Raw genomic sequence first — 15173 nt, 5'->3', positions numbered from 1 at the left:
CAATCAGTATTGCAATGTGGTGTGTAATAATCAGGGGAAATGCAGATTACACATCTTGGAATACCAGTTTACTTACTCACTGGCTGGGCGTCATTCACTTAAATTAGCAACGATAAAGGAGCAGCCAATCAGTGAAGAGATCCAGTCTCTTCCTGTAGAAAGTGCTGTATGTTTTCTAACCATTAACAGTTCATTTACTAATTTGTAGTTTAAATTTAGTTTCACAGTAATATGTATCGGAGGGCGTGTTTGTTTATTTTACTTTATTTTTGCACATTTTTCATACAAGATTTTTATGCACCACTAGATGGCGCCCCAGCACAGTCTCGCCACTATACAATTAGTACAGACAGACTACCAGGACAGTGGTTGTACATCCAGGTATGACCTGCAATTAGTATTCCTTCCTCCTATTCTGCTGGGGAATAAAATGGCTGTTTTGAGATGTGCCACTTGCTTTTATAGGCAAGCTGATGGTTGAAACCCATGAGCCGTATCAATATGAAAGGCTAAAGAAAAGAAAGTATCACAAGGGATGTGTTTTGACCTCGGGAATTCCTGCAAGGAAGTGTTCATTAGACTGAGGGGAAACTTGCCCTGTCCTGAAAACATCCGCTGCAATACACCTATTCAGTCTGAAGTAACAATCTCTCTCTCTCTCTCTCTCTCTCTCTCTCTCTCTCTCTCTCTCTCTAAAGCCAGCTGCTGTGAATACCGACGCATTCAATGATTTTGAATGTATTTCCAACCCATAACAAGAAGGCTGTATATCATCTTGTCCATGATATAAATCTGCTCCCCGCAGTTCCTGCTCATTGTTCCCCTAACACCGTTTCCTCTGGGAAACACTCAGCCTTGGGACTGGGAGCTGGATGAGGATAATTACTGGAAACCCTAATGGGGGCAGGGAATGCGGAGGCAGTAAATGGGCCTTTCTGTTGGCCTGATTGGGCTGGTCCGCTCCAGTTGAGCTCCTCCATTGGCCAAAAACAACATCAATCCGGTCCTCTCCAAGTCAGCCTCAAGTTTGAAACTTTTTTACCAGTAGGAGGAATCGGGTTACAACAAACTCCTGTAACCGATCTCACAACAGCCGAGAGAGAAGAAAACACTCTTTCAATAATTTACACATCAGTGCCTGATACAAAAAAACACCGTCACGGAGCAAAAGAGAGACGAGAAGAGGACATTTTTTTTCCCTCGCTGAAATACCGGAGATCCTGCAAAAGAGAAAAACAAAATCATCCAAAACAAACACCAAAAATGCTGTGAAGCGCCTCGCTCTGGGTTGCCAAGATGAAGACTTGAAGTTTTTGGCTTGATAAACTTGTCAACTTGTTGCCTTCCCACTCCTGTGTCCCACTGTAGCGAGAGGTGAGTGCATGTCGCTGGCACTGGTGATAATGATCGGAACGGCTGACCAATTTTTAGTGAAACATCTCATCAACTGCATAGTGCTAGAGACCAAAAACCACTTACATTACATCAGGGGGGCTGTGGTCACATTATTATAGTGGCAGGGGGAATTCACAGCGCTCCCACCCATGGGCTATTAGGCCGTAAAACTCTTATCAGGCTGGAAATGCGGCTCGTTTCATGGGAGCACAACAACAATATACCATTTAATCTCCTCTGAATGAAGGTTTTGAGTTTTGTTGGGTCATTTGACTTGTCTGACAGACTGCCTTTAGGCGGAAACAAACGACGAGGCTTGTTGGAGAATCAGTAATGAAAGCTGCTCCCAGAGAAGTGTTGCGGAGTGTATTTTGATAAGCCTGCTTGGTTTACTTTGAGGGCACTCCATCTCACGTCTAAACAGAGACTGGAAGGGCAGCCGCATGTTTAACAAACACAGGTATGTTTTGTAACACATTGCCGTGTTGACATTGTAAAGCTTCTCCCCGAACAAGGCTGAATAGCTCCACTGTGCGGGTCTGGGCTCTGGCAGGTAGCAGGACACATTATCATGCACGGCCGCACCAGACATGTCAGATGAATTATGGCCTTGCATTAGGACTTGGAGCTGCCTCTCTTCTTGCATTAACTGTGTCAGGGGTGAAATGATTTAGTGTTTTCTTACAACTCTGTGGTAGTTGTCAGCGCTTTAGTGTGTGTCTTGGTGGTTGATGGCAACAGCTGACAACCATTAGGCTGAGGGAGGGACAGGTAAATTAATATCGCAAATTATTTCAACATTGATATATAGGGATGTATGCTATCATCATCAATTACATGACAAATGAATAAACTGATCATTGCATTGGAGTGCTTAGTAATATAATGAACAATAAAGCTGCATAATTCACTTCAGTGCCTGTTTTGTGATTGACCTTAATTAGTTTGCTTAACTGTGTTGCTTGATAACTTTCTATGGTTCTTTTGAAAGACCACAAACCATTTCTCTCTTGCAGTACTGATGAAGGTGTCAGTGTAGCTGCGTGTTTGGAGATATGTGTTTATTTTTAAGGGCGAAACTTGCCATGGCACCACTGATGGCGTAGTCAGTGTTTTGCTCCTGCAGAAGAGAATCTGTGGTAACTCATTGACAAAGTCTGAGAGGTGTTTAACCTGCTTCACAAGGCTGCAAAGTTCAGTTGTGCATGCAGGTGGCCTCCTGTTTCCGTGGAAACCTTAAACACTCTGAGCATGTGGCCTTGTCTGAGAGAGCCGAGCTGCTTGGCGAGCCGCATGACCTGCAAAAATCATGGCTTTATTTGAAGTGGAGAGAGTGAGAGATTGTGCTGTCTGCCAATAGACAAAACAGCCTGCGCTGCCAGCCCCTTTCTACTGGAGAGAGACGAATAGACTGCATTCACTTGAGATCTCACTTGAATCACATATTAGTCACTGCTGTATCCTTTTGTGTTGGCTCACCTCTGTTTAACTCAGCCACCATTCCTGCTGTACTACTTACAGTCAAGCATGCTGGCATTTGCCACTCTCTATTAACGCCCTTAGTTAACAAATTATGCTCTCTTGGTATGAGGTGAAGAAAGAAAATTAGTCATAATGTGCCCTGCACTTGTTGTGGGTGGGTGTAATCTAAAACCTCATGTTCATAGTTTAGGCACTGTTAATGCCTTGATTATATCCCACATTAGCTGTAGCAGTCTTATTAAGGTACTAATTACAATGTAATAACATTTAATAGAGCTGCTGTCATACACAGCAGGTGAAATGTAATCACATGAGAGTGGAGTGGTTTCTCTTAGCAACTAGCCAGTGTCCTTCCTCTTTCTTTTCACAAATGTTGTTATATCAGCTGAGCTGTAACCATGAAACTACAAAGTTCTGATTTCTCATGCTACAGCAAATGTTTGTGTGAGACGGGGGTTGTGCTGGCCCTTGGGTGCTGCAGGAATGATGTTGCCACTGTATTCCCAGTCTCATTATACACACACAAGACTAATTGATGTTACTGAATTAATGCCAACAGCTATCTTTTACTGTACGCGCTGATATTCCTGCTTGCATCTGACCTGTTATCACCGTCCCACACCTCTGCTCCAACCCTTTGCCCCAGAGCAGACTTCCCTTAGCCTCGGGTCTATTTTTGTCCAAATCAGCAGGCTAAATTATTAATCTCTGATCCATTATATGCCGATGAAGTTAATTATTAATTGCTCAGTGGGCTCTGGCAGATCTGAGAAAACTATAAAAGGGTAGGATGGTGCTTGGTTCTTGACTGAAGGGACTGACTGCCTCAGTTCTCAGCAGATCTGCACGAGATGACTGTGTGGGAAGATGAGAAAGCAACGGCACATGCTCATCACACAGACCGTCTGAATCCACTTGAGCATTCACATACGTGCCCACGTGCATGGTGCGTACATGCTCATACATTTGCGCCTCATTAGTGCAAAACACATTCATGAATGTCATTTGTGTCAGAACCACTGAAATAGATGTGCATGCGTACGAAGGCACCACTACACACATGCATGTGTACCATATACTGTAGATAATACACACTGTGATCCCAGAAATGCCAGTCTTATTAGCAGTCAGCACCTCCACTGTTATGCAACAGCTCAACAGAAGAGGAGAGCGAGACAAACACTACAAAACTTGATGAAAGATAAGATTGCAGTATTCGCTTGTCCCCGAATCCTGCTGTTGATTCCCTAACAGTGCAGTTGTTCCAGTCGTGCAGCTCATTTGAGTGGTTACTTGTCCTCTCTGAACACAAAGCACGGATGCACCTTATATAACAACTAGGATTGTCTATTGTTTCTCAAAGTGAAGAAGGATTATGTCATACAGCTGGGGAGATTCTGGGGAGGAAGAAGTTTTCTGGTGCAAGTTTTTTCCCTGTCAAATATGCATGCTAATGTAAGTGGAGATGCACTGGCGATGGTGAAGCACGGTAGTTTTCAAACTAGCTCCCAGGGGGATCTGCATTTTCCTTGTGACCCAAAACTGTTTTTTTCAGGCTACTGTACGGAATAGTGACAATTTTGCTCAGCTTGTATATGTTGCAGGGACCTGGGAACACAGCATAAAAAACTGTTGTTCACAAGACCACTGCCTCTAGAGTATGCCTAGGTAATATTTAATCTGTTATAGCCTTTGACCGTTGGTGTCAATAATTCTGTAAAGCACCATTTATCTCAGGCTTACATCCTGCTGTGTCAGTGAAAGTCTAAGGAAATTGAAATTGATACAGGGCACAGCACTGTCTCTTTGAGAAGGTCATGGCTTTCTGAAGTGTTGTGCATCTGATTGATCTTCTCTGCACCATCCATAGTTTCTATTCATGGTGTTTCACCTAAAACTCTACCCCTCTGAAAAAGTGCAGGACTTAGAAAGAATCCTTTGGAAGTCATATCCATGGAGATAGAGGTCCTTTGGGTTGTCAATATGAATCTGATGTCCTGAGTACTCATGGGGATTGCACGCTCTTATGGAGATTATGAGTTCCAGGTCACTGCCAAAATCAAAGATCTGAGCAAATGAGGGATACAAGTTCAGACAGTCTTGCATGTTTTTGGGCATGATTTAGCTTCATTGTGTGTTTTAGTGGGCAAAATAAATGGCTCCAAGTACAAAAGTGTTCTGAATAATCAGCTTGACCTTATAACAGTAAAGCATCTATACTGATTGGAGTGGTCTGTACCAGGACGGCAGTGCTCCCATCCACACGAGACAAGTGATTACTGATGAGCATGAAGACAGTGACATTTTATACCGCCATCTACAAATCACAAATGTGGCCAAATTTCTCCTAGAAAATCTGTGTCATCCCTCCAATAGACTTCCAGACATTTCAAAAGTCTATATCAAGGCAAATGCGTGCTGTTTTAGCAACTTGTGGTGGCTCAGTGCCATAGCACAGTGTTCTATATTTGTTTCCTCTTTATGTTGGCCGTTATCTGTATCCACCAAGCTGGCTGGATTGGCAGTAGGCATTGCAGTGGGGCTATTATGCGAGCTATGGCCTCTTCTTCCTCATGAGGCATGGCACAGGTTAGAGTGGGCGGGAGCTACAGGTATCCAATTTCTGTCCGTTTCTCACCTGTCAGACCTCAGGTTCAGCTTGAGTGACAAATGAGCGCAAAACAGAGGCTGCATCCTGGATCCTGCTCCCCCTTCTGAAACCAATGCCGCGTTCATGTCAGGTCAGATTTACCGTAAATACGCGCTGCCGTCTGCAGAAAAAGCATTCACATCAGCCCCGTAGTGGCAGTTCCAACTAGGATAGTTTGGATTTTTTTTTTTTTGTGAGCTGCAAAATCTCTGCAAAATCAAAATTATCAGTCGTTTTCACAGTAATCAACCCTGCTTATAAAATATGTCTCCTGTAGTTCTTTTAAGAAAAATAATTTTGGATGCGAGTGATTTAAGGAGTTATACAATGTGCAAGATGTCAAATTTATCTGTGCAGCCCTCAATCACTGTTACAGCCTAAAACAGCCACATTATGAAACAATAAATGAAAACGACACCCCGTGGAGTTGTCATCTCACTCTCTTGCGCTTTCCCATATGGCGTGAATGCGGCAGGATCTCTTGGCTAACATTGCCCCAATGCAGACATTTGCTTTACCTGCCGCCCCAAAAGTTGAAGATGAAAATCAAATTAAACCTGGATATTATAGGGCATGGCCAGTTTTCTCTGTCAGAGCTCCAAAAATCCTCCCAGGGGACTACTGAGGACTGTTAGATTTTTTTTTTCTGCCTCTTTTATACCTTTTACCCCCCGAGCCAGGCTATCATCCAGGCCTGACCAGGCTCTTGAAACTGCAGGAGCGTGCGTGTCCCTGCAGACGAGCCAGGCTCCCTCACTGTCACGTCAAAACAAGGGTCCAGTTTCATTTCCATGAGTCATGTTTGCCTAGCCTTGGCCTATATGTCGTCTCGATTGAATGTATGCCGTCTTGTTCTGTGGGAGGTGTCAGCTGATGATTTCGTAGCTTGTTTAATGGTCCTAATTATGCTGAATAGCTGTTGGCTGCTGCTGCACTCTGTCTCTGTTTTTCATTTCATTTCATTTCATATTGCTCAGCCAGCCAGACCCGCCGTGAAGGTGTGTGCATGCACGTGCGTGTGGAATTATATACGCGCGCGCGTGTGTGTGTATTGTGTGATTTGTGCTTGCAGTGATGACTGTGGCTTGTATATTTTGCCTGAACACGCTGCAGTGTTGTTGCTGTCATGTCTCGTTCTGCCTTCAATCCATTAAAGTTTCCCCTCTATAAATACGGGGAGATGGGGTGTCAGGGTTTGCCGGGCAGTCCCTGGGCACCTGACTTCACAGGCCTCTTAGATTTGGTACTAACAACTCTCATGGTGCAAAGTCACTGAAAGAAGAATCCTTGATTGAGAACCTTTTCATCATTCTAAGCACTTATCCCACGAGGACCTTTTTATGAAGCCTTTACTTTTTTCGCCTTGGGGAGAGGGGAGGAGAAAGTGAGAGAGCGAGGGTGAAGATCTCCCTCCATCCTTTTGATGAGAGCGCCGGGGATATGTTATGTCAGTCTCTGGCTTTGAGTAAAACCTCAGACAGACACTCCTAAGTGCCCATCGCATCACAAGTTAAAACTGTTTGGATTCACAGGCATGGAAGACAAACACTGCTTCCTTTCTCCCTCTGCCTCTCTTCCCTCCCGCTCTTCTTCTCGGAGGTATTATTCATCAGTAGGCAACACAACGTTGACAGCTGTGATGGCTCAGGTCCCTGACGAGAGGGGAATTTAATGAGCACTCAGAAATCACTCTCCAGTCTGAGAGAGGTTGTTTTTTTTAATGTGCTGTTATCCATTCCTTCTTTTCTAAAACTCTTATACATCCATCAGCAGAAGCACAAAGAGAACGAGGAGGTAATGTGAACTTATTCTAAGTGTCATGACGTGCACCGCTCTCTCACTCTCAGCTCTCTAGAGGCTGGACGTTTTGATTAAGGGTAACAGGAGGAGTAATTGCTGGTTTTCAATGGCCACTGATAAGGACGTGATTTTTTTTTTTTTTTTAATCTAATGGTTGCTGCCTGTCTCCTTTTTTACTCATTCACGATACATCAGGGCAGAAGTTTCAAAAAGCCTCTCGCTACTGTCACGCAGATTGGCTCGGCCAGGTTAGAGTTAAAATCATAATCAGGAAAATGGTCGAGGGGATCTGCCAGTGATCCTTGATCAGCACAACGAGAAGCCTGATTAGACTTGCGGTATTGGCAAGGAGAGAGGGAGGAGACGAGATTCAGCAGGAGACAGTATATAAATCACCTCTCATTCAACACTTACATTTCCCCGGTGTTTCGGGATGGAGACATAATACTCACACCCCGTCTTTCCTCTCGCTCTCTGTCTCTCGCTGTCTCTGTCTCTCGCTCTCTCCATGTGTCTTTTCCCTTGGAAGCATCCTGCTGACACTCTCTCCAAGGAGTCTTATTGATATTCTTGGAGAGGCAATGCAGAGAGAGAGAGACGTAGAGAGACACGGAGAGAGAGAGAGGAATGAAAGTCACACTCTGTAGCAGCAGACACACTGCCTTCTAGTACCAACAAGAATGAAAATCACAAGTCACCCAGCAGGGATGTGTCGTTGTTCATTTTGTCTGCTGCACTAATAGCACCTCTCTAGCCTTGCCTGTTATTATTCTGCACCACACCGATTAGCAATTTGCCAATCATAGAGATTTTCAATAATGCCTTTGTATTATTTACACTTGGAGAGAAATTGCATGAAAATAAATCCCCTATTGTGATTTGAATTGGACACTTTGCTCAAATATAATTAATTTGTTCCTCTGTGGTAGTCATCTATTAGGCTGCATTTAGCATATCAGTGACAGGGAAATGGATCAAGGAAATAAGGACTGACTGTTGAGCCTGTTTCTCCCCCTCCCTTTGAGGCGCGGCTACGTCAATTAATTGTTCGTGTATTTCCTAGATTCCGAGGCAGTACAACATCCCAGTAATTATCTCAGGTCCCTCTCCTCCTCCACTATATCATACATAATGCACATTTATTTTGAATTTGGAAGGTGTGTTTAGTGTTTACTGCTCCAGACTGCAGTGGAGTGAATGGGATTAATCAGCTGTGTTGGCTGAACTCGGCTCCTGCTTACTGTTTTTTTTTTTTACTGTTTTTTTTTTCCCTAAGTGGTGCCTGCAGTTGATATTACCATGTATACATGCGTCTGTTTATGCTCTGCGCACTGACCTTGCCGTGTGAATTTCCATGACTAATGGGAAAGAAATAGTATTAAATTTCAAAGTGTGGGTAGTGAAGGAGAGAGGCAAGGAGAGAAGACCACATTTGCATGAAGAGCTGATTTTTAAAAATTCTACACTTACAGGGAATAAATAATTACCTGGAATTTCTACCTCAGTGATATTTTGTAAAAGGTGGGTGCCTTTTTTTTTTTTGAAAATCTTGTTTTGGAACGAAACTTAATGCAGGTGCTCCCTCCACCGCAACCTTGCTCACTCCCCCTTGCCCTGATGTTGGAAAGCAGCTTTTTGTTGCCTCCTGCTTGTGCACTAGATTATCCTGGGAGATCTGTGAAGGTTAGAGGTGTGTATCGGTACAGGATCTATTTTTGGTCTTTTCAAAGCAGAATGCACAAACCTAAAGAAGCGACCGATGGAATGTATTGAGATGTGGCTCCTGAAATGATGTGGCGTGCTCCTGAGCGGGCTCATTTGATAGAGGGAGACGGAGGGGATTTGAAAGCCGGTGGCCCCGCTGACCCCGCTATTTATGAGCTGCCATCATGGGCAAAGCCTTCCACTGAGTCACCCTTGTTTTGGCAGACAATCACACAAACACACCAACACGCATGCACACACAGACAGGAGCCACATACATAAATCAACAAAACGTGTGCGGTGAATGAGTTGTCTGTCTCCTGCTCCCCTTCACACACACAATTACCCACACACATGCAGACCTTGTTCTTGAAATACATTCAACAGATGAGACAACCTGATTATACTGTGTGGCTTGCACGATGGTGCTGTGGCTGGCTTTACTCCTACATGCATAATGACTTTAACTACCTTGAAGGCTCAAAGCCAGAGGGTTGCTGGGACTAATTTGACAGCTGCCATGGCTCATTATCTGATAAAGGGGACAGTAGGTGGCGTGGTGCTTAAAATAGAACGGTTATAGATGTTATTTGCAATAACAATACACGTCTGCCCTCCATGTAACATGACTTTTTTCTTTTCTTCTTTGTCATGTTGAGATGATGAAACCTAATATGATATCTGATGCAAAAGAAAAAACAAAAACAAAAAAAAAAAAAACAGTCCCTCCTCTGTTTATTTTTGGTTTCAAATGTAGAACGCCAAAAAACCAAATAAACAAATATTTTCATATCATTTCGGGTGTTTTCTCCAGATGGTATATTCGCCTGTTGCATTAGTTCTCACAGTGCCAAAACCAGTCATCAGTTTAAAGGTGCACTATGCAAATTTGCTGCTGGTGGATTGCAATGATGACCTTTTAGATTCAACTAATAAAAAACATAGAATAAGCATGAAATTTGATGATGGAGTGTACATGGCTCACATTGTTGGTCCGTCTCACTGACAGATTATGTGCTGCTTCCACCGCTTCCTCATGTCAGTCATTCCTCAGGTATTATGCGTAGTCCACCTTTAATTATCTGTCAATCAGCTTATTTCATCTGTTATACGGGGTTAGTACAACTTTTCTTCAATCAGAGTCAAGCATTTACAAGGTGAATTTTCAAGCACCTTGCGGCTACTCAAAATGATTATTGCACTTCATTACATTACATAATTTTGACAATCAATCATTTTAGTCTTTCATTAAGTAAAAATACCAAACATTCTCTGGTTCCAGCTCCATAAGTGGAATAGGTTGGGTATTTGGCTGCTAGTCAGACACATTTTTAAGATATCACTTTGGCCTCCGGTCACCTGTGATGGCCATTTGTCATTATTTTTGACATTTCATAGTCTAAATGATTAATCAAAAAGACGGTGAGAGTTGGGCTGGGCATCAAGGGCAAAATCAAATATTGGTATATCTTAGACCAAACACCTCAATAGTATTGTGGCGAAATTGTGGGGTTGACTATTTGTACTTTTGAAAGATTAATTGATAATGAAAGGAAGTGGTTATTTGCAGCCTTAATTTCTTGCGTGTTCATGTAACTCATCTCCTCTCCTCTCTTCTTCCCCCCCCATCGCTGCAGACTTGACCATGGACTCCTTCAGCACCAAGAGCTTAGCCCTGCAGGCGCAGAAGAAGCTGATGAGCAAGATGGCCACCAAGAGCGTGGCCAACCTCTTCATTGACGACACCAGCAGCGAGGTGCTGGACGAGCTGTACCGCGTCACCAAAGAGTACACCCGCAACCGCAAAGAGTCCCAGAAGATCATCAAGAACCTGATCAAGATGGTGGTGAAGCTGGGGGTGCTCTACAGAAACAACCAGTTCAGCGGCGAGGAGCTGGTGCTGGTGGAGAGCTTCAGGTGGGGAGATTGACGCTATACGCTATATATTTAAATAACGTTACTGCATGTATGTTAGAGAGTGGGAGAACTTGAGAGAGAAAGGGGCCATCCTGACTGAAAGCTTGAAGTGGGAAGGACTATAATTTAAGTGCATTTATTGTCTGCTGGTGAAAGCAAATTAAGGAAATGGGCTTACACATCATTTTATGTATTTTCCACTGTATAAGCAAAATGTGTGCTCGGAAGCATAAGAATTTATTAAACTGACACAAGTGCACAGTATGGAAAAGGACGATTTTTATAAGCACAGAGATGTAATGCTCTGAAGGGCCATAATATAACTGATATAAATGGTTGTGTAACTTCTCTAAACAAGATCATGGGATAGCGCCTCTATTTTTACACAGCAGATTTCCTTTCTCTTTTGGTTGCAACAGACCCAGTGCCGGTCAGAATTAGAAAGTGAGCTCACCGCTTCTCCAAATTCTCTCTCACAGGAAGAAGGTCCACACTCTGGCGATGACGGCGGTCAGTTTCTACCAGATCGAGTTCACCTTCGACCGCCGCGTCCTGAGCGCCATCTTGAACGAGTGCCGCGAGCTGCTGCACCAGGCCATCAACCGCCACCTGACCGCCAAGAGCCATTCCCGCGTCAACCACGTCTTCAACCACTTCGCCGACTCAGACTTCCTGGCCACGCTCTACGGGCCCTCGGAGGTTTACCGCGGCCACCTGCAGCGGATCTGCGACGGCGTCAACAAGATGCTCGATGAAGGGAACCTCTGACCTTTTGGCAGTCCCTCGTCAGGCACCTTCACCTCCAGCCACCCGACACACCCTCTTTGGGACTCATTTTTTTAAAGAGAAACCATGAACATATTATATTTGGACACTTGTTTATTTTATTATTTTTTTTTTTTTGCATTTGTTGGTTTGTGTTTTTGTGTGTCTCTCTTACATTACTGTAACACTGAAGTCCTTCTGGCTAGTTAGTCCAAAGTCTGTCTTCTCCAGCCTCTTTTTGCTATTTAACAGTGAGAGGATTTTTTTTTTTTTTTTAAAAATGAATGTAAAACTTCATGCTCTTATCAGAATATTCTGCAGTAGGAGCCTTGACAGCTGTGCCTTGAAACCGTTTTACCTTTCAGTCCATGGGCGTTGTGCTTGCTCTCTTCCTTAATCAAAAAGACATGAATCCAGCCACAGGCCTTCTCTTGTCTCTCTTAAAGGTGCCTTTAATGGACGCGAGAGGGTTAGGGAGCACCAGCAGAGGAACAAAAGTGAATTTACATCTTTCCCCAATCACCCAAGGATATAAAGAAGTGATTTTGTTGCTAAAAGCAGTAATGCACTCAGTCCTGAATGAGCACTGTACTTTCCTGCAATAATGAAAGCATGTTAAGCACAGCAGTTCAGTAATCCTGCTTAGCCTTTGCGTTTGTAAATCTCGCCATCATGCACTGAACCGCGCTGTACACATATCCTAGAGAGGCCGGTGTTGTGTTTTGAAGGCAACATACAGTACCTATAAACCCAGTTTCGCTTTAATAGTCTTTGTTTTATAGCCACCACAACAAAGGCGGACTATTTGGGTCATAGGGGGACCATAAAAGTGAAGGAATTTGATTGTGCTGTGCATTGTTGATTGTCTCTGCGCTGACTCAGACGTCTCGCCAGCTGAAACCTCACCCGAGTTGCTCTGAAACCGCTTCGGCAGAGGCACTTCCAACTTTTTGCCTCCATAAATGTCTCGCAGTCACAACATGGGGACCGAGGCACCAGGTGCAAAGGTTGCTCTGGCGTTTTATCAGAGGGCAGCGGAGAGCGCGCGCAGGCAAACTAGATGCCACAAGAGATGTTGGAGGCATGTTTTCGCATTGGTTCAGTTGTGTTTTAGCTTTATCAGTTTTGCCTCGGGCTTATACGAAAGCAAGCGCTATAACTCTGGTGCAAATTCTGATAGATCTGAGCTAGAAAGGCTCCCCATGAGCAGTCAGATGAAAGGCTGGACGAGAACACGAGGGATGCAGAGAGGAGAGGTTGATCATCCTGTTTTGGTCAGATCACAGCAATGCAGCTCTGTGGCGATGAAGAGGGCCAGCCAGGGTATAGAGATTAGAGCAGAGAGAACAACGGTACCTGATTGTACTCTCCCGCTGCAATTATAGCTCCCCGCGTCTGGGTTGGTAATGGCCTCGAGCCTGCCTCCATCGAGCAGCCGGTCCACTCCATTTCACCACACATCAACCCCGTATAATGTGATGGAGATAACCATCGCTGTTTGCGCGATGCAAGTCCTTTAATCGAGTGAAGGATGTTGTTGTGCTTCTTTCGTATAAAGAAACACATGGATTGCTTCTACTACTTCACCCACTCTTCACCTACTAGGTGTCTTTCCCTTTGTCTGTGTGTTTTTGTATCACTGAGCCTGTCTGGTAGATTGTTCTGTGCTACGGCCTCATTTGGTATTCTGTATGTGTGTGCGTGTGTGTCTGTGTGTGTCTGTGTGTGTCTGTGTGTGTGTGTGTGTGTGTGTTTGTACACATACCTGTGAGAGAATTGGAAATTTAGCCGTGTAATAAGCACTGCGCTTTTCCAGATAGGATTGCTAAGACTTTAACTTCATCCACAGCAATTCTGCCAAAGACGAGGAAGACTGATGTTTTTTTTTTTTTTTTCTGTTTTTTTTTTTTTTTTTCTCAGCTCTCTTCAAAACTCAGTCTCTTCAAAGGAACATTCTAGTAGATCAATATGCACTTGATAATTAGAGCCATGATGATGGTGGTGATTAAGACGAAGGTGGTAGTTGTTGTGGTTTCACATTCCTATTAATTCACCCTTTAAGCCTTAGACACTTTCCCTCAATCTGTTCCTCTCTCGTTGAACCATCTGATTTTGATTTCATCCTTTTGGGAGGCTTTAAAGTGATCCCATGTATCTAAGTCCCCAACAGTTGACTTTAAATGTCTTTACATGCCATTCTCGCCAATCCCTCTACAACTCAGGGTTAGTTTCAATCTCCCACAGCTAGAATCTATGACACACTTACTGGATTGCACCACAATAGAAAGATTAGGAACCTCTGCAACAGCTCCCACCGATTTTACTTAAGCTCTCAAACGAAGCATACTTTTCATATAGCATTTTTACGTTGATTGTGAAATATATTTTTATTTTCACTTATGTACATATGAATGTTTTTGTGTACTTTCTCTTAATTGTATCTACATGTGACAAATATAATACAACTTACTTTTTTTGAAAGAATAAATTTGTCTCATTTTTTTTGTCATTATCCAAGCAGCCAGTCTCTTCCTATTAGTAAGGTGGATGCTGGAATTTTCCGGCCAGATCAGGGGGTAATCTGACTACGCCTGACCTCGATTTAGTCAGCCAAATCCCCCTCTCCAGCTCCCAGCGCTGTTAGGAAGCTATCAAACTAAACACAAGCCTATCTGACTGACAAAACAATTTCAGTTTTGGGGTCATTATTCACTGCTTATTCTAAACTTTAATTTCAAAGTCCAACCAAAAAAATGAGCTGTATGGCCAAAGGTTAAAGGGGATCATTAATAAAGCAGAGACGAAGCCTCTTGCAGCTTTTATGCAGGCTTCTTCGTTTAACTTGGTTATGATTTAATATTAAAGTGTAGCGAGTAATTGAAACACTTTCTCTTCCCTGTAAAACTGGCAATGAGGGTGAATTTTGTTTGAGGTCAGGCCAGTCATTGGTTTTAGAAGTTTTCAGAGAGGGCCGATAATGATTATTCGGCCTGTAGCACGTCTACAGATTCTGCCTGCAGTACACTTGAAAGGCTGCTGCACTACTAAGTGCCCAATTATCTTGTAATGGCAGTTATCTTGTGATGCATTTTTTTTTTTTGTGGGTGCTCCCCTCGGCTCAGAGGACCATGTGCCGGCTAAATTAAGGGTGGGAATTTGACACACCGGCTATATCATATCTCATAGTTTCTGTATATACTGCCTCTGTTTTTGACTGTGCTGAGAAGAGAAGCAAAAATAAGCTGACATCAACTTAAGTGGTTAATTTTTGCCAGTTTTAGGTCAGCTGTGCAATATTAATAGCAAAAGAAAGTGTTAAAAGTCAAGAAATATTTGGCAGGGAAAGGAAGTGGAGAATCGTAAGATTGCTTATACTTTTTTTCCGGTACGTCTGGTTCAAACACTTTCTGAAAATTAAAGTTCCAGAATGACAGTCACGACTTGATTATCAGTGGATATG

General features: G+C 43.4%; 1 protein-coding gene across 1 annotated transcript; it reads left to right on the top strand.

The window, feature by feature from the left end:
• The first annotated feature begins 1032 nt into the window (after positions 1 to 1032).
• tnfaip8l1 (tumor necrosis factor, alpha-induced protein 8-like 1) lies at positions 1033 to 14171 on the top strand. The gene is made up of 3 exons (XM_030050515.1): positions 1033 to 1374; positions 10669 to 10948; positions 11428 to 14171. The coding sequence occupies exons 2-3, from the start codon at positions 10677 to 10679 to the stop codon at positions 11714 to 11716; spliced, it is 561 nt and encodes a 186-aa protein (XP_029906375.1). The 5' UTR covers positions 1033 to 1374; positions 10669 to 10676; the 3' UTR covers positions 11717 to 14171.
• The last annotated feature ends 1002 nt before the right edge of the window (positions 14172 to 15173 follow it).

Source organism: Myripristis murdjan, chromosome 4 (genome assembly GCF_902150065.1).
Source record: "Myripristis murdjan chromosome 4, fMyrMur1.1, whole genome shotgun sequence".
Taxonomy (NCBI): domain Eukaryota; kingdom Metazoa; phylum Chordata; class Actinopteri; order Holocentriformes; family Holocentridae; genus Myripristis; species Myripristis murdjan.
This window is presented reverse-complemented; position numbering and strand designations above follow the sequence as displayed.